This window comes from Lipotes vexillifer, unplaced genomic scaffold, assembly GCF_000442215.2.
Source record: "Lipotes vexillifer unplaced genomic scaffold, Lipotes_vexillifer_v1.1 scaffold297, whole genome shotgun sequence".
NCBI classification, from domain to species: domain Eukaryota; kingdom Metazoa; phylum Chordata; class Mammalia; order Artiodactyla; family Lipotidae; genus Lipotes; species Lipotes vexillifer.
Genome location: NW_006772098.1, coordinates 764,830 through 789,467, shown reverse-complemented (window position 1 = coordinate 789,467; position 24,638 = coordinate 764,830). Strand labels below are relative to the sequence as shown.

The 24,638-nt window shown below is 35.4% G+C and overlaps 1 protein-coding gene across 1 annotated transcript in view; it reads left to right on the top strand.

Moving 5' to 3' along the window:
- The window catches only part of MALRD1 (MAM and LDL receptor class A domain containing 1), a 608,458-nt gene extending 605,155 nt beyond the window's left edge, over window positions 1-3,303 (top strand). Inside the window, exons 39-40 of the mRNA XM_007447298.1 lie at window positions 211-286; window positions 3,203-3,303. Coding sequence (XP_007447360.1) covers window positions 211-286; window positions 3,203-3,283 — 157 coding nt within the window. The 3' untranslated portion in view covers window positions 3,284-3,303. The remainder of the gene's footprint in view (window positions 1-210; window positions 287-3,202) is intronic.
- Window positions 3,304-24,638: the final 21,335 nt, after the last annotated feature.

Sequence of the window (24,638 nt, the reverse complement as noted above, 5' to 3'; positions counted from 1 at the left end):
GTATTCAGAGGTCAAATTACATTTGCTTTCAAGAATGTGTTTGCCTTGGTATCCTGCAAAAAAGTCTTTACTTATGGAAATACATTCATAAAAATAAGTACACTGGCTAGATAATGTGTCTCCCAAAGATTTCTATCAGATAATGCCTGAAAATGTCGTGTGGTGCATTTTAATACTTACTTTTCTTTTTGTGGCCCTGGGTGCTTTAAGGAAAACTAAAAGAAGTGTTAACTGTGCATTTGTTAATCCAATTTATGGGAACTGGAGCAACCCAGAGAAAACAGAGGTAAGTGGTAATGAACTGTATTGTTTCAGAACGGGGAACAAGCCTGCACACGTGCACACACACACACACACACACACACACACACACAGTGTTGTCTGGACATGTTCCCATATCATGGTTAAAAGATGTGTTTTAGTGGAATTATTTCTCCACTAAAGAGATGGGATGGGAAGGAGTTTCAATCTCTCTAAATATGCAATGAGAATTTTCCATTTCAGGATGGTTTCAATCTGCTTGTAGAGTCAGATCACTGTTAAATGGCTTTGTGGTCACTGTTCATACCCAAACAGAGCTGACAGATCTGGAAAATATCAGTTTAACCCACAAAGTATTAGTCATCTACTCACAGTAGCTCTTCATTGACTGTTCCTCATATTTTATTCCCAAACACAAAAGGGAGAATAGCGTTCTACGCTCTCTTTCAATTCAGGTGTGGGCTGTGAGGATCGTTACCTGATAACTTAGAAAGAGAAAGGAGAAAGTAAAGTGTGTTACATCTTTCTTGGCCTTTTTTTAGGGCTACTCCTTATCAGTGCAATATGAAGTAGGCTAGGGAGAAAATGTCAAGTATAATAAAATCTCTCTCACCCCTTTCTTAAGCAGGTAATATGAGCATCCATCTGGGTATAAAACAGGATTAGCCCTAACACATCACTTCTTCTGTATGAAAGCTTCCTTACATCTGATTTTAGAAATATTGTATCAAATTCATTCTCTTGTGAAAGTGAGCACGTAGAAAACCAACTTTCATTTTCTCCTATTATTTTTTTTAATGAAAATCCTCCATAAAACAGTTGTTACTGTTGCTGAAACCGAGTAGCAAAGGTTTCAGATCAGGTGGTTTCTAGTATTTTTGAGTGATGTGGTTGAAGTCTAACACAACCCTTGACTTTTTCATTTCTGTTACCTGATAACTTAAAAAGAGGAAAGGAGAAATTAAGGACATTGCATCTTCAATAATGATGTCATATACACTTTTAGTATTGTTTTGTTAGGAATGAAAGGAAGAAGTAAGATATTTCCCAGAACACAGAATTAATTTGGATGATTTGCCAAGTCAGTCAAGTCGTAGAATAAAAATGAAAATGTAGGGCTTCCCTGGTGGCGCAGTGGTTGAGAGTCCGCCTGCTGATGCAGGGGACACGGGTTCATGCCCCGGGCTGGGAATATCCCACATGCCATGCCGTGGAGCAGCTGGGCCCGTGAGCCATGGCCGCTGAGCCTGCGCATCCAGAGCCTGTGCTCCGCAACGGGAGAGGCCACAACAGTGAGAGGCCCACGTACCGAAAAAAAAAAAAAAGAAAAGAAAATGTAGCCCTACTTAATGGATAATAAACAAATAAATAAATGAATATTTAAGAAACAAAATGTAATACATCTTCTTGACAAAGTAGGAAGGTGTAATATAAACCTATTTTCATTTTTACTAAAGAAAAGAAAACTTAATCTTTTTAATCTTTAGCTTAGTTTAACTTTTAGTATCTGAAAGTTACAAATGATGTAAGGAATTAAAATGTGTTTTAGATTTGACATTTTTATATTTATCTTCCTCTTTCATGTTTTTTTCTTTCGATTAAGAATGGCTAAGGAAGAAATCCTGTCATAGCTCTAGACTTTTGTTGATATTTTGATTTCTATTGTTTCAGAAACAAATGACTTTGTATTAATTAAACTAAGTGCAACTTCCCTGACATTCTAACAGAGAAATAGACTTCCCCAAAAATACTCTTCTGAACATTCTTAGAGAAAATTCTCATATTCTGATATAGAAATTGAGAGAATAGTATAATGAAAACCACATACCCATCAGCCAACGTCAACAGTTATCAACCTGTGGTCATTCTTGTTTCACCTCTACTGCCACCTATTCCCTTCACCCACTAGAATGGTGGTGATATTTTTTTAAAATAGACTTAATTTTCTTTAGAGCAGTTTTAGGTTCAGGGCAGAACCTAAAACTTTCCATATACTCCCTGCCCCCACCCATGCATAGCCTCCCCCATTATCAACATCCACCACCAGAGGTGTAGATTTCTTACAATTGATGAACCTACACTGATATGTCATTATCACCCAGAGTCCATAGTTTACATTATGGTTCACTCTTGGTGTCAACCAGAGTGTTTTTAAGCAAATTCCAGATATCATTTAATTTTACCTGTACAGACTTCAGTTGTACCAGGATAAGAACATAAAAAATATATAACCACAGTAACACGCTTAAACATTTAATAATAATTCCTTGACACAATCAAATATTCAGTGTTCAACCTACGCCTGTTGTCTCATAAGTAAGTAGGGGGTTTTGTACTTTGTTATTGTTGCTATATTTTAAAAATCATGATCCATATAAGGTATATGTATCCAAATTGGTAGACATGTCTCTTAAGTCTCTAAATCTCTAGGTTTCATTTTCCCTCTCTTATTTCCACCTTGCAGTTTATTTGTTGAAGAAACGAGGTTGTTTGTCCTATACAACTTTCCATGTTTTAGATGTTCTAATATATACTGCAAAATATAATTCTCTGAGCTGAAAGCTGTTGGTTGTTGTTTTTTAAAAATTTTTTGTTTTGTGTTGTTTAACTTAACTATACTTAAAACAGCAGACTTAGAGAAACCAGCACCATAGAAAGAAGCAGTCAAGATCCTGGCCACTACATTCCCCCATCCCACCAGAGGTGAGGATGAGGCAGTGACTCCTATGCCACTAGAGGACGCTGGGCATACACCAAGACTAGGCCTGTGTCAGTGGTTCAGGCGGTGTGGACTGGAGGTGCTGAAGTAGGAGCTGGTGATGCTCTAGTTATTACTGCAATGAAAATCCATTAAAACTTCACCTCAATCTGCATGATCTGGAAAGAAGTCTCTTATTTTAACGCCTAAAATCATAACTTTTTTCAATGTGTTTTTCTTTAGAGTTCTATGTACTCCTTCTCAAATCCATTATATGACACAACATCAGGAAACCTGAAGACTGAATCTAATCATCTCAAATAGTACCATCAAGATCAAGTATGCTTGGGACTTCCCTGGTGGTCCAGTGGTTAAGACTCTGAGTTTCCATTGCAGGGGGCGTGGGTTTGATCCCTGGTTGGGGAACCAAGATCCCACGTGCTGCATGGCGTGGCAAGAAAAAGAAAAACCGAGCAACCAGCCAACAAACAGAAAAAAGATCAAGTATGATCTTGTATTCCAGTCCGTGAAATCTGATAGAAACTCATGCAATAGTAAAAATAGGAGGGATTCAGAATACTACTCTAATTATTACATTTACAAATAAATTTTCTTATGGAATATATTGAATGTTTTCATGGAATCTGAATCAGAAACTTATCTTCATTATATATATGAATATTTTGATTAAATGTTCCACTTAAGTTTCTTGTTTTCCTTTCACTTATTTTAAAGGATGAATCAAATTGTTTCAGATCCTGAATATAAAGAAGTTTTAAAATGCTTATTTAGATGGCATTGACCTTAGAAACAAAGTTGAACTGACTTAGTAGACAAACTAACTAGCGGGAATGGGTGGACAAATTATAGTAATCCTAACAACATAACCATGAGTAAAATTTATTTCTGAATTTTGGGAAAAATGTGATAAATTATCATCCTAAACTTCCTTTCATTCAAATAATCATTTAACATCTATCTTTACATAGATATAAAAATATTGCTAAACTATATGTCAAGAAGCTTTGTTGTTCTGAACGTAATAGAGAGCCCAGAAATAAACCCACACACTTATGGTCAATTAATCAACAACAAAGGAAGCAAAAATATACAATGAAGAAAAGACATTCTCTTCAGTAAGTGGTTCTGGGAATGGAGTTAGAACATTTTCTCACACCATCGACAAAAATAAACTCAAAGTGGATTAAAGAACTAAGTGTAAGACCTGAAACCATAAAACTTCTAGAAGAAAATGTAGGCAGAGCACTCTACATAAATTGTAGCAATATTTTTTGGATCTGTCTGCTAAGACAAAAGGAACAAAAAGCAAAAGTAAACAAATGGGTCCTGATTAAACTTAACAACTTTTGCACAGCAAAGGAAACCATTCACACAATGAAAAGACAACTTACTGAATGGGAAAAAATATTTTGAAATGACATGACCAATAAGGGGTTAATATCCATATCCAAAATATATAAACAGCTCATACCACTCAATATCAAAAAAATAAATAACCCAATTAAAAAATGGGCAGAAGACCTGAATAGACATTTTTCCAAAGAAGATATACAGATGGCCAACAGGCACATGAAAGACTGCTCAACATCACTAATCATTAAAGAAATGCAAAGCAAAACCACAATGAGGTGTCACTTCATGCATGTCAGAATGGCCATCATCAAAAAATCTACAAACAATAAATGCTGGAGAGGGTGTGGAGAAACGGGAGCCCTCTTGCATGTTGGTGGGAATGTAAATTGATACAGCCACTATGGAGAACAGTATGGAAGTTCCTTAAAAAACTAAAAATAGAACTACCATATGACCCAGCAATACTACTACTGGGCATATACTCTGAGAAAACCATAATTCAAAAAGAGTCATGTACCACAGTGTTCATTGCAGCACTATTTACAATAGCCAGGACTGGAAGCAACCTAAGTGTCCATCGACAGATGAATGGATAAAGAAGATGTGGCACATACATACAATGGAAAATTACTCAGCCATAAAAAGGAACGAAATTGAGTTATTTGTAGTGAGGTGCAAGGACCTAGAGTCTGTCATACAGAGTGAAGTAAGTCAGAAAGAGAAAAACAAATACTGCATGCTAACACATATATATGGAATCTAAAAAAAAAAAAAAAAAGGTTCTGATGAACCTAAGGGCAGGACAGGAATAAACACTCAGACGTAGAGAATGGACTTGAGGACACAGGGAGGGGGAAGGGTAAGCTCGGATGAAGTGAGAGAGTAGCAGCATTGATGTATATACAGTACCAAATGTAAAATAGATAGCTAATGGTAAGGGGTGGGATAGGGAGGGTGGGAGCGAGATGCGAGAAGGAGGGGATATGGGGATATATGTATACATATAGCTGATTCACTTTGTTATTCAACAGAAACTAACACAACACTGTAAAGCAATTATACGCCAATAAATTTGTTAAAAACTAAACAAATATAATCAAGATCTTTGCCTAACTTCTTAAAGAAGCAGTGAATTAAAATTCAGGTATGGTTTTAGTAAAGACCTCAAAGCTAATGCATGAAAAATGTAGAGAAGGTGCAAAAGAGATAATAAAAGTGATTATCCAACTTAAATTGACTTGTTTCATAGGAATATTGAGGGAATTCATAACATATGTAGCTCCTGATTGAGACTAATGACAGAAAATCTACAGAGCCTAAAAATTAAGATACTCTTAAGAGTGTTCAAAATTTTCTTCGGGAGCAAGTTAAATGTGCTCTAAAATATTTAAGTCAAATATTTGTGAGGTCTTATAAATATATATGGCAATTCTATGAAACTAAAAGAATAAAATTGATTTTTCTTATCCAATAAGTAGAAGAGGTAGATGCTTATGTTGTTTTCATAATTTAATGTAAGATTTAGAAAAAAATTTATTTTTATTTGCATATTTCTTCCTCTGAAAACTTTTTGATATAAGTCCAAATTTGCACCATTGTGATTTTTAAAATAGGCAAAGGAAGAAGAAAAATAGAGGAAGGGACAACAGGAAGTATACAGAGTCCACAAATTATATAGCTTAGCTTTAAATCATAAAAACATCTCAGATTTCACAATGGACAGAGAATCTATTGAAAACAATTTTTTTTTTTAAGCTGGTGGATGTCAGGAGAACAGATACTAATGAGTAGTGCTGACAGATTCTTAGGACTTTGAGTGCACAAATATTTAAGACGATATCTTATTGCTAACTGGATTCACGTGACCAACCTTCTCTTTCCCAAAATATACTTTAAGCATATTAATAACAATAGCAACATTAATAACAAGCTAATAAGTACTAATTATCTGCCAAATACTGTTCTAAGTAGTTTATGTGTTTTAACTCACATACATGGAAATAATGTGCTGTATATTATGTTAGCCACATATGGATATTTAATATGAAATTTAAATTAGCTAAAATTAAATAAAATTTTAAAATGCATTTCTTTAGTTGTACTAGCCACATTCCAAGTGCTCAGTAGCCACATGTGGCTTGTGGCCACTGTACTGCACAACACAGAGAACATTTCCATCATCACATAAAGTTCTCTCCGAGAGCACTGGCTTAGAACAATATTGAAATATTTTCCTGTGAATAGCACAGCAGTAATCTCTATAAATCTAATAAGCACTAAAAATATTTCCCAGTATGTATATTTTAACTAGAATCAGCCAAATTTTAGCATAGTAATGTTATAAATAAGACAAACCATGTTTAGCTGTAAGCAAACTAGCAAACATATATGATAAAGAAGCATATTTTAATAGTGCTTTCTTGGCATATAAATATAACATATTATATTTATACCCATATCATCTTTGCCTACTTTTTTCTACATTTAGATGGCATTTTTAAAGAATTGTGTAAAAATTTGCTTTTCCCTTTTCATCTTCATGGCTGTCAATCATTTTTCACATTTATCACACCAAGAACTGAAGATTCATGCCTCCTTTAAATAATAACCACCTTGTATTTTGCATTTAAGGGCATGTACTTTAGGTAAACCAACTACTATATTCGTGGCAATGTCTTTCGCAATAAGTAGTCTTAAACTTTATTCTTAAAAATAAAAACCAGGGAACATCCATAAAATGACTCTGAATTTTTTTCCAAAAAGCCTTTTAAAAAATAAGATTTCAAGTATATATTTCACTGTCTGAACAGTGACAGCTTTGTGAGTCTTAGAAGTAGTTATTCTGCTTTTCTTTGTATCAACTTGCAGAATGCTTGGGATTTCTTTGCTATTGTATCTAGAAAATCAGTTCAAGGGTTAATGTCTAAAATAAGTAATCATCAAATTCAAGACCTTGCTCTTTAAATAATTATAAGTGAAAAGACACCACTTTCTACAAGCACCCACTTGGTGAAATTTCAGTGAAACTGGTTGCATGCCATATCTTGAATTAAAGAACTCATTAACTATGAATCAAAGTATGCATGCAAATAAATAAAAGAATGAATGAATGACTATGATACTTAAAGATCCACTTAAAAATTCACACTGATACATGTCATTAAATATTCTGAGAGAGTAAAGAACACATTGTCTTCTCTAGAATGTGGAAGCAATAATAAAGAGCTTTTTATTCTTCTAATTTTTAAAATGTTTATTTATTTAGGTCTGGTTCTTGCCCCTTTCAAGACAACTTCCTCAGAGTTTTATAATATTTTCCCAGAGTTGTGTTACTAAGAAATCAGCTGAGGAAATTAGCATAATTATCTGCAGTCAGTATATAATTTGGGGCCAATAAAAGAAATGCCAGCATAAGAGATCAGGAATAAGAAACCTTGTTTCTCTATGAAGCTTTTTATTTTATTTTTTTTAATAACAGACAATTAGTCTATCACTAACCATAAACTAATGGCTAAAGAAAAAAATTAGTCACTGTGGGATAACTATATTGTCATTAATTTGTTCAACAAATATCTGTAAAGAAATATTTACAGTTAAAGAAGTGAGACAAGGCAGTGAGACAGTGAGAGGAGAGGTAAGTAACAAACACTCTATATAATGTGGATCCATCCCATCTGGGACTTCTATCCTCCCCTCGATGCTGATCTCATAACTCTTCTCTACATTGTTAATTAGCACCCAAGTTTCTTCAAATATCTAAGGTAAGAAATTAATAAAATAGAAAACATATAAAATGAAGTGGATCAATAAAACTGTGTTGTTTCTTTAAAAAGAGTAGTAACCCGGGGCTTCCCTGGTGGCGCAGTGGTTGAGAGTCCGCCTGCCGATGCAGGGGACACGGGTTTGTGCCCCGGTCCGGGAAGATCCCACATGCCGCGCAGCGGCTGGGCCTGTGAGCCATGGCCGCTGAGCCTGCGCGTCTGGAGCCTGTGCTCCGCAACGGGAGAGGCCACAGCAGTGAGATGCCCGCGTACAGCAAAAAAAAAAAAAAAAAAGAGTAGTAACCCCCTGATGAAACTTTGGGGAAATAAAGCATAAAATGAAAAAACTCTTAGGAAAAAAATCAAAGAAAAAAGATAATGTACAAATAGCCAATGTTAGAAATGGAAATGATAAAATCATTACAGATCCTAGAAATAAGAGGGTAATGACAGTATTGTAAAAAAAAAAAAAAAAAAAAAAAAGACAAAAGAACTTTACAACCAAAAATATAAAAATATCAAGCTCTAGAGGAAATAAACAAATTCCTGGAAAATTACAAATTTCTAAAACAAACTTAAGAAATAGAAGACCTAAGTAATCCTATACCAGTTAAAGTAATTGATCCATACTTAATCTTCCTTCAGAAACTCTAGGTTCATAAGATTCACTAGCAAATATTATAATACTTAAAAAAAATAAATAGGGCTTCCCGGGTAGCACAGTGGTTGAGAGTCCGCCTGCCGATGCAGGGGACATGGGTTCGTGCCCCGGTCCGGGAAGATCCCACATGCTGTGGAGCGCCTGGGCCCGTGAGCCATGGCCGCTGAGCCTGCCCGTCCGGAGCCTGTGCTCCTCAACGGGAGAGGCCACGGCAGTGAGAGGCCCGCGTACCACAAAAAAAAAAAAAAGTAAATAATGCCAGACATATAAACACTTCAAGAGAACAGGAAAAGAGATAATTCTTCCTAACATATTTTATGAGGACAGCAAAATTTTGATACAAGCTCTGACAAAGACATCACAATAAAGGAAAATTTTAGGTCAATGTTACTCATAAAAACAGATGTGAAGTACTAAATGTATATTTTTTATTATGAATATATTACTGTTTTCATATTTATTACACGAATCTAAGTTTAACTTTAAAAATCAATCATTAACAGAATGAGAAAAAAAGCACATGATCATTTTAATATATGCATAAAAAGCATTTGGTCACTACAACATCTGTTCATAATAAAAAATATCTTAGAAGACTAAAAAGAGAATTTTCCTAATGTGATAAAAAGTGGCTACAAAAATACAACTATACTTAACGGTGGAATGTTGATTTCAATTTGGTATTAGGAATGAGCCAAGAATGGCCGCTAATACCACTTCTTTTAAAATATTTGAACTTTTTACTGGTGATCCTAGTGAGAAAATAAGACATGAAAAAAGAAAAAAATATATATATATAAGTATTGGAAAAGAAAAAATACATTGTCATTATAGATAGTATAACAAGTTTGTTAGATACAAGAATAATATATAATGCTCAATTGAATATATATCTTGAAGAAACAGAAAACAAATTATTTTAAATGAAACTATCATAATAAATTTAAAATAAATACATTGGAATAATAAATCTTACAAAAGACATATATGGCCTAAAATATTGAAAGATATTAAAATAGGCCTATAAATAGATACAATATTTGATTTTTCCAAATTAATCTGTAAAGTCAATAAAATCCCCATCAAATTCCTGTCAGATGGTTAAGACCTGAGAAGCTGGCTCAAATTTATATGGAAACACAGTGGGCCAAATTTAGCCAGGAAACTCTGAAAGAATATGATCTGAGGAGTTCTTTACTGTATATCATATACAAAGTTAGAATAATTAGTGCATTGTGGTGTTGGCATAAAGATAACCAAATCGACCAATTGACACAGAATAGAGATCCCAGAAACAAATACTATATACATGGGTACCTGACTTACCCATGTGGCATTGTGGAACAGTGCAAAAAGGAGGACATTTTCAATGATAGGCTCGAACTTCTGTTTCAATTTAGAAAAATAAGGGCAATCTGACTCCCACTATAAACTTTACATGAAAATCATCTCTAGGTGGATTTTGCTGTATAGGTAAAGGTAAAAGGCACAACAATTAACCTCCCAGACTGACCTAGAATATAATATATAGAAAAATGTGATTATTATCTCCAAGAAGGGGAGGACTTCTTAACCAAAAAATTAACCATAATTAACAATCAATAAATTGGATGACATTATATTTAGAAACTTCTGCTCAACAAAATTGAGACAGTAAAGAATGAAACACAACGTGTGAGAAGTTATTTACAAGCCATAAGCCCAAAAAAGAACTTATATGTCTAATATGTTTTAAAACATTATAAATCAAAAAAAAAAAGAAAAAAATTGACAAGCCACTTGAATAGGAAATCTACAAAAGAAGATGAGTCAATAAACATATGAATAAATCCTTAACCTTATAATTCATCAGGCAAATCCAAACTAAATGTGCCAGTAGGTAACACTAGATGTTAGGCTAATATATATTGCTATATGCAAGATAGAATGACTGAAATTTTAAAAGACTGACAATACCAAATGTTGCTGTTGCGGACTGAATATCTGTGCCCCTCTCCCGCAATTTAGTATGAGGTCATGAGTGTGGGGCCCTCAGGATGGGATTAGTGACTTTATAACACAAGAAACCTGAGAGCTTGCCCGCTCTCTCTCCTCCCTTAAGCATACAAAGAAGAGATCATGTGAGCACAAAGTAAAATGGTGGCTGCCTACAAGCTAAGAGAAGAGGCCTCAGAATGAAACCTGCCTTGCTGGCACCTTGATCTTGGACTACTCAGCTTTCAGAAATGTGAGAAATAAATGTTTATTGTTTAAGCCACCCAGTCTATGGTATTTTGTTATGACAGCCTGAGTTAACTAAGACAGTGAGCAAATATCAAGGATGCTGCCTATACAAAGTATACAATGACAAGGAAATGAAGCAACTGAACCCTTCATACTTGCTGGGGATGGTGTAAATTTGTTTGTAATTATCTACTAAGACTGAGCATATGCATACCCCATAACCCAGCAGTTCACCCTCTTCAGGAATTGCATACGTATGTGAATCCAATAAATATATGCATCCAATAAAATGTGCAGTCAACAAAATTGCATACAGATGTGCATTAAGAAATGATGATTCTTGCATTATTTGTAATAGGGGAAATTCCAAATATCTGTCCATTGTATATACATATATTAAATAAAGTGTAGCGTATTAATAAGCTAGAAAAATATATAACGATGAAAGTGAACAAACTACAGGTACTTGCAACAACAGTGATGAATCACACAAGCATAATGTTGAGTAAAATAGGGTAGATGCAAAAATATCATACATATTAGGAACAGTATTTAGGTGTGAAAGTCCAGAAGGTAAAACCATGAAAGAAAACATGAAAGGAGATATGCAATATTGGCAATGCCCTACTCTTTTTGACTTAGGTGCTGTAACACAAGTATGATTTTTGTGATAATTCATGAACTATGCATTTTTAAATGTTTTTGAGATATAATTCATATACCATAAAAGTTACTATTTTAAATCGTAAAATTCAAAGGTCTTTAGTATATTCAACTACTATGCATTCATCATTGCTCACTAATTCCAGAATATTTCTATCACCCACCCCTCAAAAGAAATCATATGCTTTTTAGTAGTCATTCCCAATTCCCAGCTCCTCAAATCCCCTGGCAGTCTCTTATCTACTTTCAGTCTCTGCAGATTTGACCTGGATACTTAATAGAAATGGAATCATACAATATGTGACATTTTTATCTCTGACTTCTTTCACGTAGAATAATGTTTTCAAGATTATCCATCATGTAGCATGTATAAGTACTTCATTACTTTTCATTTTTGAAGTATATTCCATTGAATGGATATACCACATTTTTTTATCTATTCATCAATTGATGGACATCAGGATTGTTTCCACTTTTTGGCTTTTCTGAGTAGAACTGCTATGAACATTCATGGACAAGTTTTTATGTGAACATATGATTTCAGCTCTCTTTTGTATATACCAAAGAGTGAAATTGTGGATCATAAGTTAACTCTATGTTTACTTTTTCAGGTACAGCCAAACTGTTTTCTATAATTGCTGCATCATTTTACACTTCTACCAGCAATGTTTAGGGTCCCAGTATCTCCACATTTTCACAAAGATTTGTTATTGTCCATATATTTTTTATAGCTACCCTAGTTTTTATGAAGAGGTATCTTATGGTTTTGATTTGGATTTCCTTAATAACTAATAATGTTGGGCATCTTTTTATGTGCTTACTGGCCATTGTATATCTTCTTTTTTTTTTTTTTTCTCCTCTGGTTGTTTGTGACCTAGGTGAAATAAGTCAGACAGAGAAAGACAAATACTGTATGATCTCACTTACATGTGGAATCTAAAAACAAAATAAAACAAAACAAAAATGAACTTACAGATACAGAGAACAGTTTGATGGTTGCCAGAGGCTGGGGTGGGAGGTAGGGGAAATAAGTAAAAGTGGTCAAAAGGCACAAACTTCCAGTTATAAGTAAGTTCTGAGGATATAATGTACAGCATGGTGAGTATAGTTAATAACACTGTATTGCATATTTGAAAGGTGCTAAGAGAGTAGATCTTAAAAGTTCTCATCACAAGAAAAAAAACTAACTATGTGTGGTGACAGATGCTAACTAAACTTATTGTGGTTAGCGTTTCACAGTACACACATACAGCAAATCATTATGTAATACACTTTAATACAATGTCTTATGTCAATTATATTTTAATAAAAGTGTAAAAAATATAATTATTATAAAAAAGTAATTTGTATTAGTGAATATTAATGAATTTGAAAACCGGGATAAAATTAATAATTTTCTAGGGAAATGCCAATTATAAAAATTGATTCAAGAGATCACAAATAGCAAATAGCAAAGAAAAATATAATTTTGACTCATGTTAGTTATAAAAATTGATACCAAAGTACTGGATTAAATTTTACCAACTCTCGGGCAGGCTAATTGATTTTTTTTTGATGGGAATTAGTCTATTAAGCAATATCCCTGTGTCTTGCTTAAGTTAGTCAGGGTAAGTTTCTGTTGCTAACAACCAAAGAAAACCAACTGAAGCATAAATTGGGGCTTGTCTTAGCTTGAGCTGCTGTAACAAAAAATATTTTAGACTGGGTGGCTTAAACAACAAAAATTTATTTCTAACAGTTCTAGCGTCTGGGAAGTCCAAGATCAAGGTGCCAGCAATGTAGGTTTAATTATGAGGTCTCTTCTCTCGGATTATAGGCAGCTGCCTTCTGTGTGCTCACACAACCTCTTCCTGTGTTAGGGCAGAGACAAGGAGAAATAAACTCTCCTTGTGCCTCTTCTTTTCCAGGCATTAATCCTATCATGAGGCCCCACCCTCATGACCTCATCTTTACCTAATTACTTTCGCAAAGCCTTATCTCCAAATACCATCACATTATGGTTAGTGCTTTGACATGTGAATTTTGGAGAATACAAACTTTCAGTCCATAACAGTGCTGTTACATGGGACCCGCAATGGTTTTTTGTTACATTTTTCATAGATCATAGGTGTGGGAAACATATTAAGAATTGGCTGAGAAAATAATAGAATAAGAATGTAAAGTTCAGATCTTAATTTAGACAGTGACCTGTGATTGTAGACCAAGAATGGATTACAAAATCTATCCCTTCAGCTTTCTAGTAATTTCTTCATTCCTTTTTACAGATACATTCTGTATATTGTCCATTATTAGGGATTAATCATATCAATGAAAAGTTGTTTTAATAAAAAATATCATTAAAGTAATGTAAAAATATTATTTTTATAGATTTTCAGAAAGCATTCTGTGATATGAGAACAGACTGTAAGAGCAGGATGGTTAACTTTTAGAAACTTCAGTTTTAGAAACTTTTAAAAATGAAAACTCATAGAAAGTTAATTAACACAGTGAAATTTTTGAAATTCTTTAAAATAAGTCATGAAGAATCACAAAAAATATTTATTTGCCAAATGTTTCAGATTTGATCTAGTAGAACACAAGTCCTCTTAACTTTGCCAAATTGTATTTGTTCCCAATGAATACAATTCCACTTAACTCTGACTTTCCTAATAAACATTTCATGGTGAAGATTAGGAAATATATTATTACTCAGAAATCAATTTACATGGCCTTTTATTTCAGATGTAAATATTTTAAGTACTGAATTGTATTAAACTTGGAAACAAGATAAATAAAATAAAGGTCTCAATATTATTCATTATTATATCTTCATATGGCAACAAGTTTCAAGAAGTGGAGGGTATTTAGTGCTAAATTAAAGCAGACTTATGAGAGAACTCGACATTATAATGACATTAGTATCAAGGATGATAATAATTTATGTGTGTCCACAATTTAGTAATGATTTCCCAGTGTACTAAGTAGGAAATGTATTCATTTAAATGAGATTAATTCTGTCCAGGTAGGTAAGTAGCATACTCAGGCCCATGAATAATTCTATCCTGTGTCTGTACATAGGTGTTACATTGTATGGAGAGAAAGGAAACGTCCTCACATCCAGACAACATGCAATTCAATAGGGAGATTTGCAATGATGGAGCAAACTATTGATGCAAGTTAGGCTCTTAAGAACAATGTAGAGATAGAGGTAGATGTAGATAGCTATAGATACAAATACAGATGGGTGTATATAGATGTGTGTGTGTGTGTGTGTGTGTGTGTGTGTATATATATATATATATATTATATATATATATATAGAGAGAGAGAGAGAGAGGGGGGGGAGGGGGTCATATCGTTCTGGTTTGTGTCAAATCATAAGATTGAGGCCTTAATCCTTTCTTTTGCTACCTTCTCTACTTTATCAATGTCTAAGACAACTTTTCCATGGCCATCATGGAAAGAAGTCACCTCTCCACACCTGCCCAGCTGAGCCAAGACAGGGAGTATTTCTAGTGGTCAAATTCTTAGGTGACCTCCTCTCTGTCTGCACAGTTCTTGGGTTCAGGGGGCTCTGTTCCTCAAGAAAACCCACTGCAACAGACTGGAGGCAGATCTGCCCCTCCGTATAAAAAACATTAGGGAACTTACAGAGAAGCTATAAACTTAAAGTCAGTTGACTTACATTTTTAATAATGTGCATATCAGAAAATTTATGGGTTTTTTGTAGTGCCTATAAAACTATAAAAATCCCCCTAGTTTTTAATAAATTTTTACATCTTTCTACAAAACGAATCCCGTGGGAAATTTTTATTAGAAAAAGACTTTGGAATTTCACTTTTTGAAGCACATTCGATAAAGTACAGCATAATCAGAGATATTATATTGTAAAATTAAGTAGAGTAAAATATTGAACATTACCAATTAAAATTATAAATGTTAGCAGGAGAAAATGGTGCAAACTATCCAGTGCCCTAAGTATAAAGACAAGACAAATTATGCCTGTGCCAGGTAGGATTTTCATGATCTAGAGATTTCTGGAAACGAATTTCAAGACTCTCAAGAGTGCTAGATATTTTGCTCTATTAGGATACCTATTTGGCAGATACCCATTTGCAGCTCCCTGAAGCATTTGCATTTCTCTATACTTAAGGTGCTTGCCAGATATAAATATGAAAATAGACCATTTCTAATTCAAAGGAGTGCCAGTTCCATGCTTGGCATTATACATTCCAATGCTTGGTCATTTAGCATTGCCACCGCAATTAAAACCAATTCTTTGAAACTGAATTACTCATTTGATGTGCCTTACATTAACCGCAGCACCACCTACCATACTGAAAATACACGTCCAAAAGAGAGAGGATATCTTTCCCAGGAAAGCCTGCCTCAGAATGATTATTTCTAGCTGATGTTACAGAAAAACTTCGACAATAGGCACATATCAATTCCGCACAATTCAGCTTGTCCTTCTATGATTGATGTATAATGGTTACTATTGTAGCTGTTCCAAACACTCTTGTTCCTCTTCGTCACTCTCTATCATACCATGACTTGAAAGACAATGAGCATGATGCTGCTTTTGAAAAGCTTTGATCTACTGCAGCATCTAGAAGCAGAACTGAAAAGAAAGAAAGGGGGATGGGAATTTCAGAAAATTAGCCCAGTGGCTGCTCGTTCTGATGCAGAGCATAAACCATTAGCAACCCAAATATTAGAATGAATGTAGTTCAATTAATGCAAGAAAACGGCCAGTGCTTGATGTGTTTCTGTCAATCATATTACAGCAATAAGTATAATTTGGAAGTTGAAAAATTAGGAAAGCTTATATTAGGATTAAAAGCTCAAGTTTTTGTTTTGTTTTGTTTTGTTGGACTGGAATGTATTTTATGGCAACTGAAAATACAAATATTCTATTTTCCCTATGCTTTTGGATCCAAAATATCAGCATAAATGAAAATGAAGTAAAACGTATTAGTAACAAATAAACAATGTTATTTCCAATAAAAACTCTATATTTAAAATTCCTCTTATTGCCTTGGGTTCTTCACACTGTCTGGTATATTTTGAAACATGATACCCTGGAAGGTGATTTTATAATGCAAGTTTATTATTTTTCCTACCATGGTAAGGAATAGAAAGTGGAACATTTCATCTTATTGCTGTTGCTTAGAATAAAATACTTTTAAACTTCCACTACTGTGTTCCATAGTGCTGAAAGTATATATAGAACAAAATACTGTCTACCTTGTCCTTGTCTTTACTATATTAATCCCAGCTATATTTGTATTTATAAAGAGAAAAAAGATAAAGTTTACTGACTTTAGGATTAAACACTTAAAATATACTTGTTCTTTCAATTTATAGCAAATGCTTTATAAAAAGAGAGCATCAGTCTTCATTAACTAAAAAGATTTTTTTAAAGTATAGCACTTTTTATTCTAGAGATTTCCTGTATTATATAGGTAAATTATTATATTATTTTTGTGATTGCTGTAGAGTTTAGAATATGTACGTCAAACTTGAAATATAATTTCATGTATAGTGTAAGAACCCTACAATAGTATTTATTCTTTCATTCCCTCCCTCTTAATCCTATATGCTGTTTTTGTCATAATTTTTACATCTATATATGTCAAAACTACACAATGCACTGTTAATTCTTCTGCATTATCTTTTAAAGCAACTAAAATTATGAAAAAAAACTACTGTAAATTACCATTATTTTTACCCTTTCCACTCCACTGTTTCTCTAGGTAGGTCTCAATTTCCATCCGATATCATATTTCTCTGTCTAAATAACTTTCTATAACATTCCTTTTAACACAGGCCTGATGGTCATAAGTTCTCTCAGCTTGTGATTCCCTGAAAAAGTCTCTATTTTGCATTCACTTTTTTAACGATATTTTTGTTGACTATCAAAGTCTGTGTTGAGAGATTTTTCTATCATTACTTTGAAGAAGAGTGAAGAAGATGCCATTCCATATTCTTCTAGGCTGTATAGTTTCTAATGAAAAGAGTGGTGATATTATTATCTTTGTTCCTCTCTATGTAATGTATTTTTTAATTTGTTTTTTTTTGTTTGCTTTCCAGATTTTTCTTTTTTTTTAGATCTTTCTTGGAGTATAATTGCTTCACAATGGTGTGTTAGTTTCTGCTTTATAACAAAGTGAATCAGTTATACATACACATATGTTCCCATATCTCTTCCCTCTTGCGTCTCCCTCCCGCCCACCCTCCCTATCCCACCCCTCTAGGTGGTCACAAAGCACCAAGCTAATCTCTCTGTGCTATGTGGCTGCTTCCAACTAGCTATCTATTTTACGTTTGGTAGTGTATATATGTCCATGCCACTCTGTCGCTGTGTCACAGCTTACCCTTCCCACTCCCCATATCCTCAAGTCCATTCTCTAGTAGGTCTGTGTCTTTATTCCTGTCTTACCCCTAGGTTCTTCATGACATTTTTTTTTCTTAAATTCCATATATATGTGTTAGCATATGGTATTTGTCCTTCTCTTTCTGACTTACTTCACTCTGTATGACAGACTCAAGGTCCATCCACCTCATTACAAATAGCTCAATTTCGTTTCTTTTTATGGCTGAGTAATATTCCATTGTATATATGTGCCACATCTTTATCCATTCAGCCAATGATGGACACTTAGGTAGTTTCCATCTCCTGGCTATTATAAATAGAGCTACAATTAACATTTTGGTACATGGCTCTTTTTAATTATGGTTTTCTCAGGGTATATGCCCGGTAGTGGGATTGCTGGGTCATATGGTAGTTCTATTTGTAGTTTTTTAAGAAACTTCCATACTGATCTCCATAGTGGCTGTACCAATTCACATTCCCACCAGCAGTGCAAGAGTGTTCCCTTTTCTCCACACCCTCTCCAGCATTTATTGTTTCTAGATTTTTTGATAGTGGCCATTCTGACTGGTGTGAGATGATATCTCATTGTAGTTTTGATTTGCATTTCTCTAATGATTAATGATGCTGAGCATTCTTTCATGTGTTTGTTGGCAGTCTGTATATCTTCTTTGGAGAAATGTCTATTTAGGTCTTCTGCCCATTTTTGGATTGGGTTGTTTGCTTTTTTGTTATTGAGCTGAGTGAGCTGCTTGTAAATTTTAGAGATTAATCCTTTGTCAGTTGATTCATTTGCAAATATTTTCTCCCATTCTGAGGGTTGATTTTTGGTCTTGTTTAGGGTTTCCTTTGCTGTGCAAAAGCTTTGAAGTTTCATTAGGTCCCATTTGTTTATTTTTGTTTTTATTTCCATTCCTCTAGGAGGTGGGTCAAAAAGGATCTTGCTGTGATATATGTCATAGAGTGTCCTGCCTATGTTTTCCTCTAAGAGTTTGAGAATGTCTGGCTTTACATTTAGGTCTTTAATCCATTTGGAGTTTATATTTGTGTATGGTGTTAGGAAGTGATCTAATCTCATACTTTTACATGTACCTGTCCAGTTTTCCCAGCACCACTTATTGAAGAGGCTGTCCTTTCTCCACTGTACATTCCTGCCTCCTTTATCAAAGATAAGGTGACCATATGTGCGTGGGTTTATCTCTGGGCTTTCTATCTTGTTACATTGCTCTATCTTTCTGATTTTGTGCCAGTACCATACTGTCTTGATTACTGTAGCTTTGTAGTATGGTCTGAAGTCAGGGAGCCTGATTCCTCCAGCTCCATTTTTCGTTATCAAGATTGCTTTGGCTATTCGGGGTCTTTTGTGTTTCCCTAAAAATTGTGAAATATTTTGTTCTAGTTCTGTGAAAAATACCAGTGGTAGTTTGACAGGGATTGCATTGAATCTGTAGATTGCTTTGGCTCTGATTGCTGTGGCTAAAACTTCCAAAACTATGTTGAATAAGAGTGGTGAGAGTGGGCAACCTTGTCTTGTTCCTGACCTTAGTGGAAATGCTTTCAGTTTTTCGCCATTGAGGATGATGTTGGCTGTGGGCTTGTCATATACGGCCTTTATTATATTGAGGAAAGTTCCCTCTACACCTACTTTCTGCAGGGTTTTTATCATAAATGGGTGTTGAATTTTGTCAAAAGCTTTCTCTGCATCTATTGAGATGATCATATGGTTTTTCTCCTTCAATTTGTTAATATGGTTAATCACATTGATAGATTTGCGTATATTGAAGAATCCTTGCATTCCTGGAATAAACCCCACTTGATCATGGTGTATGATCCTTTTAATGTGCTGTTGGATTCTGTTTGCTAGTATTTTGTTGAGGATTTTTGCATCTATGTTCATCAGTGATATTGGCCTGTAGTTTTCTTTCTTTGTGACATCCTTGTCTGGTTTTGGTATCAAGGTGATGGTGGCCTCGTAGAATGAGTTTGGGAGTGTTCCTCCCTCTGCTATATTTTGGAAGAGTTTGAGAAGAATAGGTGTTAGCTCTTCTCTAAATGTTTGATAGAATTCGCCTGTGAAGCCATCTGGTCCTGGGCTTTTGTTTGTTGGAAGATTTTTAATCACAGTTTCAATTTCAGTGTTTGTGATTGGTCTGTTCATATTTTCTATTTCTTCCTGATTCAGTCTTGGCAGTTTGTGCATTTCTAAGAATTTGTCCATTTCTTCCAGATTGTCCATTTTATTGGCATAGAGTTGCTTGTAGTAATCCCTCATGATTTTTTGTATTTCTGCAGTGTCAGTTGTTACTTCTCCTTTTTCATTTCTGATTCTATTGATTTGAGTTTTTCCCCTTTTTTTCTTGATGAGTCTGGCTAATGGTTTATCTATTTTGTTTATCTTCTCAAAGAACCAGCTTTTAGTTTTATTGATCTTTGCTATTGTTTCCTTCATTTCTTTTTCATTTATTTCTGATCTGATTTTTATGATTTCTTTCCTTCTGCTAACTCTGGGGTTTTTTTGTTCTTCTTTCTCTAATTGCTTGCATCTTGTCCATTCTGTTTCCAGGATTTTGGATCATCTTTACTATCATTATTCTGAATTCTTTTTCAGGTAGACTGCCTATTTCCTCTTCATTTGTTAGGTCTGGTGTGTTTTTATCTTGCTCCTTCATCTTCTGTGTGTTTTTCTGTCTTCTCATTTTGCTTATCTTCCTGTGTTTGGGGTCTCCTTTTTGCAGGCTGCTGTTTTGTAGTTCCCATTGTTTTTGGTGTCTGTCCCAGTGGCTAAAGGTGGTTCAGTGGGTTGTGTAGGCTTCCTGGTGGAGGGGACTAGTACCTGTGTTCTGGTGGATGAGGCTGGATCTTGTCTTTCTGGTGGGCAGGTCCACATCTGGTGGTGTGTTTTGGGGTGTCTGTCGACTTATTATGATTTTAGGCAGCCTCTCTGCTAATAGGTGGGGTTGTGTTCCTGCCTTGCTAGATAGGATGTCCAGCACTGTAGCTTGCTGGTCATTGAGTGAAGCTGGGTGCTGGTGTTGAGATGTAGATCTCTGGGAGATTTTCACCATTTGATATTATGTGGAGCTGGGAGGTCTCTTGTGGACCAGTGTCCTGAAGTTGGCTCTCCCACCTCAGAGGCACAGCACTGACTCCTGGCTGCAGCACCAAGAGCCTTTCATCCACCTGGCTCAGAATAAAAGGGAGAAAAAGTAGAAAGAAAGAAAGCAGAAAGAAAGAAAGAAGGAAGGAAGGAAAGAAAGAAAGAAAGAAAGAAAGAAAGAAAGAAGATAAAAGAAAGTAAGATAAAATACAGTTATGAAAATAAAAAATAATTATTAAGAAAAAAAATATTTTTAAGAAAAAAACAAAACAAAATAAACAGACGGATAGAACCCTAGGATAAATGGTGAAAGCAAAGCTATATGGACAAAATCTCACACAGAAGCATATACGTATATACTCACAAAAAGAGGAAAAGGGGAAAAAAATCATAAATCTTGCTCTCAAAGTCCACCTCCTCATTTAGGATGATTCGTTGTCTATTCATGTATTGCACAGATGCAGGGTACATCAAGTTGATTGTGGAGCTTTAATCCGCTGCTTCTGAGGCTGCTGAGGGAGAGTTCCCTTTCTCTTCTTTGTTCGCACAGCTCCCGGGGCTCAGCTTTGGATTTGGCCCCGCCTCTGCGCGTAGGTCGCCGGAGGGCGTGTGTTCTTCGCTCAGACAGGACGGGGTGAAAGGAGCAGCTGCTTCGAACACTCTGGCTCACTCAGGCTGCGGGGGGAGGGAGGGGTGCGGAGGTGGGGCGAGCCTGCGGCGGCAGAGGCCAACAGGACGTTACACTACCCTGTGGTGTTCTCCAGGGGAAGTTGTCCCTGGATCCCAGGACCCTGGCAGTGGTGGTCTGCACAGGCTCCCCGGAAGGGGGGTGTGGATAGTAACCTGTGCTTGCACACTGGCTTCTTGGTGGTGGCAGCAGCAGCCTTAGCATCTCATGCCCGTCTCTTGGGTCCGCGCTTTTAGCCGTGGCTTGCACCCGTCTCTGGAGCTCCTTTAAGCAGCGCTCTTAATTCCCTCTCCTCGCGCACCAGGAAACAAAGAGGGAAGAAAAAGTCTCTTGCCTCTTCAGCAGCTCCAGACTTTTCCCCGGACTCCCTCCCGGTTAGCCGTGGCGCACTAGCCTCCTTCAGGCTGTGTTCACGCCGCCAACCCCAGTCCTCTCCCTGAGCTCCGACCGAAGCCCGAGCCTCAGCTCCCAGCTCCGCCCGCCCCAGCAGGTGAGCAGAGAAGCCTCTTGAGCTGGTGAGTGCCGGTTGGCACTGATCCTCTGTGCGAGAATCTCTCTGCTTTGCCCTCCACACCCCTGTTGCTGTGCTCTCCTCAGCGGCTCCGAGGCTTCCCCCTCCGCCACCCGCAGTCTCTACCCGCGAAGGGGCTTCCTCGTGTGTGGAAACTTTTCCTCCTTCACAGCTCCCTCCCACTGGTGCAGGTCCCGTCTCTATTCTTTTGTCTCTGTTTATTCTTTTTTCTTTTGCCCTACCCAGGTACGTGGGGAGTTTCTTGCCTTTTGGGAGGTCTGAGGTCTTCTGCCAGTGTTCAGTAGGTGTTCTGTAGGGGTTGTTCCACGTGTAGATGTATTTCTGGTGTATCTGTGGGGAGGAAGGTGATCTCCGCGTCTTACTCTTCCAGCATCTTCTCAATTCCCCCCAGATTTTTATTTTTATCATTGAGTTTTAGCTGTTTGACTCTAATGTGTGTAGGTGTGTTTTGGGGAATTTATCCGTTTAGAGATTCTTTGGGATTCATGGATCTGTGGCTTTTTTTTTCCGTAAATTTTGAAAAATTTTCTGGCCATTATCTCTTCGTTCTCTTATTCTATCTCATTCTTTCTCTCTTCTTTCGAGATTCAAATTTCATGTATGTGAGGCCTTTTGATATTGTCCTGAAGTTCTTGGGTGCTCTGTTCTGTTGTGAGTTATTTTTTTCCCCCAGTTTTTATCTCTGAGTTTCTCTTTGGATAATTTCTATTGATGTACCTGCAAATTTAGTTTTCTCAGCTGTGTTTGTTCTGCTGATGATACCATTAGAGGAATTCTCCATCTCTGACATTGTATGCTTTATTTGTAGTATTCTCACTTGAGATTTAAAATAGTTTCTTTCAGCCTGCTGAATCTTGCATCTGTTCATACATGTTATCAACTTTTTCAGCAAGATTTATACGAATTATAGTTATTTTAAATTCTCTTATTAGATTATTTTAACAACCCGGTCATTTTGAAATTGGATCTTCTGATTACCTCGATTATGGATTGGCTTTTCTTGGTTTTTTGTCTGATAATTTTGCGTTGAATGCTGGATATCATATGTAGAATAGCAGAGACTAAAGGAAATAGTATTTATGCCTGAAAATGAGCATACCTCTTCTTTTGTCATGCTTTTATTGTGTGGGGTTGTTATTCTAATCAGGACTTGGCTTGTTTTGGGTTTTGTTGCTTCTTTATTATTTCTGCTTGCTTTTGGTTTAGTTTGCTTTTCTTTTTCAGTGTCTAAAGGTGAAAGTTTAGGCTACTGATTTGCAATCTTTTTTCCTATTATAGGCATTTACTACTATAAATTTACCTCTAAGCACTGCTTTAGTCTCATCCAATAAGTTTCAGTACATTGTCTTCATTTTTATGTATATCAAAATATGTTCTTATTTCCTTTTTGATTTCTTCTCTGACCCATTGTTTATTTAGGAGTGTGTTGTTTAATTTCCAAATATTTATGAGTTCCCCAATTTTTCCTGCTACTGATTTCTAATTTCATTCCATGTGGCCGAAGAACATACTTTGTATAAATTTCTGTTCTTTTAAAGTTATTGAGGTTTGTTTATTAGCCTAGTATATGTTCTATCCTGGAGAACTGTCCATGTACACTTGAGAAGAATGTATATTCTGTGTTATTTGGGAGTGTTCTATAAATATCTGTTAGGTCTAGTTGGTCTATAGCATGGTTCAAATCTGTTTATTTGCTGATCTTCTGTCTAGTTTTTCTATACATTATTTAAAATCAGATATTCAAGTTTCAGATGATTATTGTTGAATTGCTTATTTCTCCCTTAATTTCTGTCAGTATTGCTTCATGTATTTTAGTGAAGTGTCATTGAGTGCATATATAATCATTATATGTTCCTGATGGATTGACCCTTTCATCAGTATAAAACATCCCTCTTTATCTCTAGTATCATCTTTTATTTTAAAGTCTATTATGCTTGATATCAGTATAGCCACTCCAGCTTTTTTGTGGTTGCTGTTTGATACATCTTTTCTATCTTTTTTCTTTCAATATGTTTGCATTTTTGAATATTCACTGTGGCAGTTTTTAAAATCAAATCTGAAAATTCCTACCTTTTAATTGGAGAGTTTAATTCATTTGCATTTAATGTAATTACTAGTATGATAGATTTACATCTGCCATTTTTGTTTGTTTTTTATATATCTCACCTCTTTTTTTTCTTCTTTCCTCCTTTATGACTTTTTTAAACATTAAGTGAATATTTTCAAATGTAGCAATTTTAAGTTTTCTAATGATTTTTTTTTCAATACATTTTTTAGTTGGTTGTTTTTCTAGCAGTTGCTCAGGGCTCACCATATATCTAAATATTA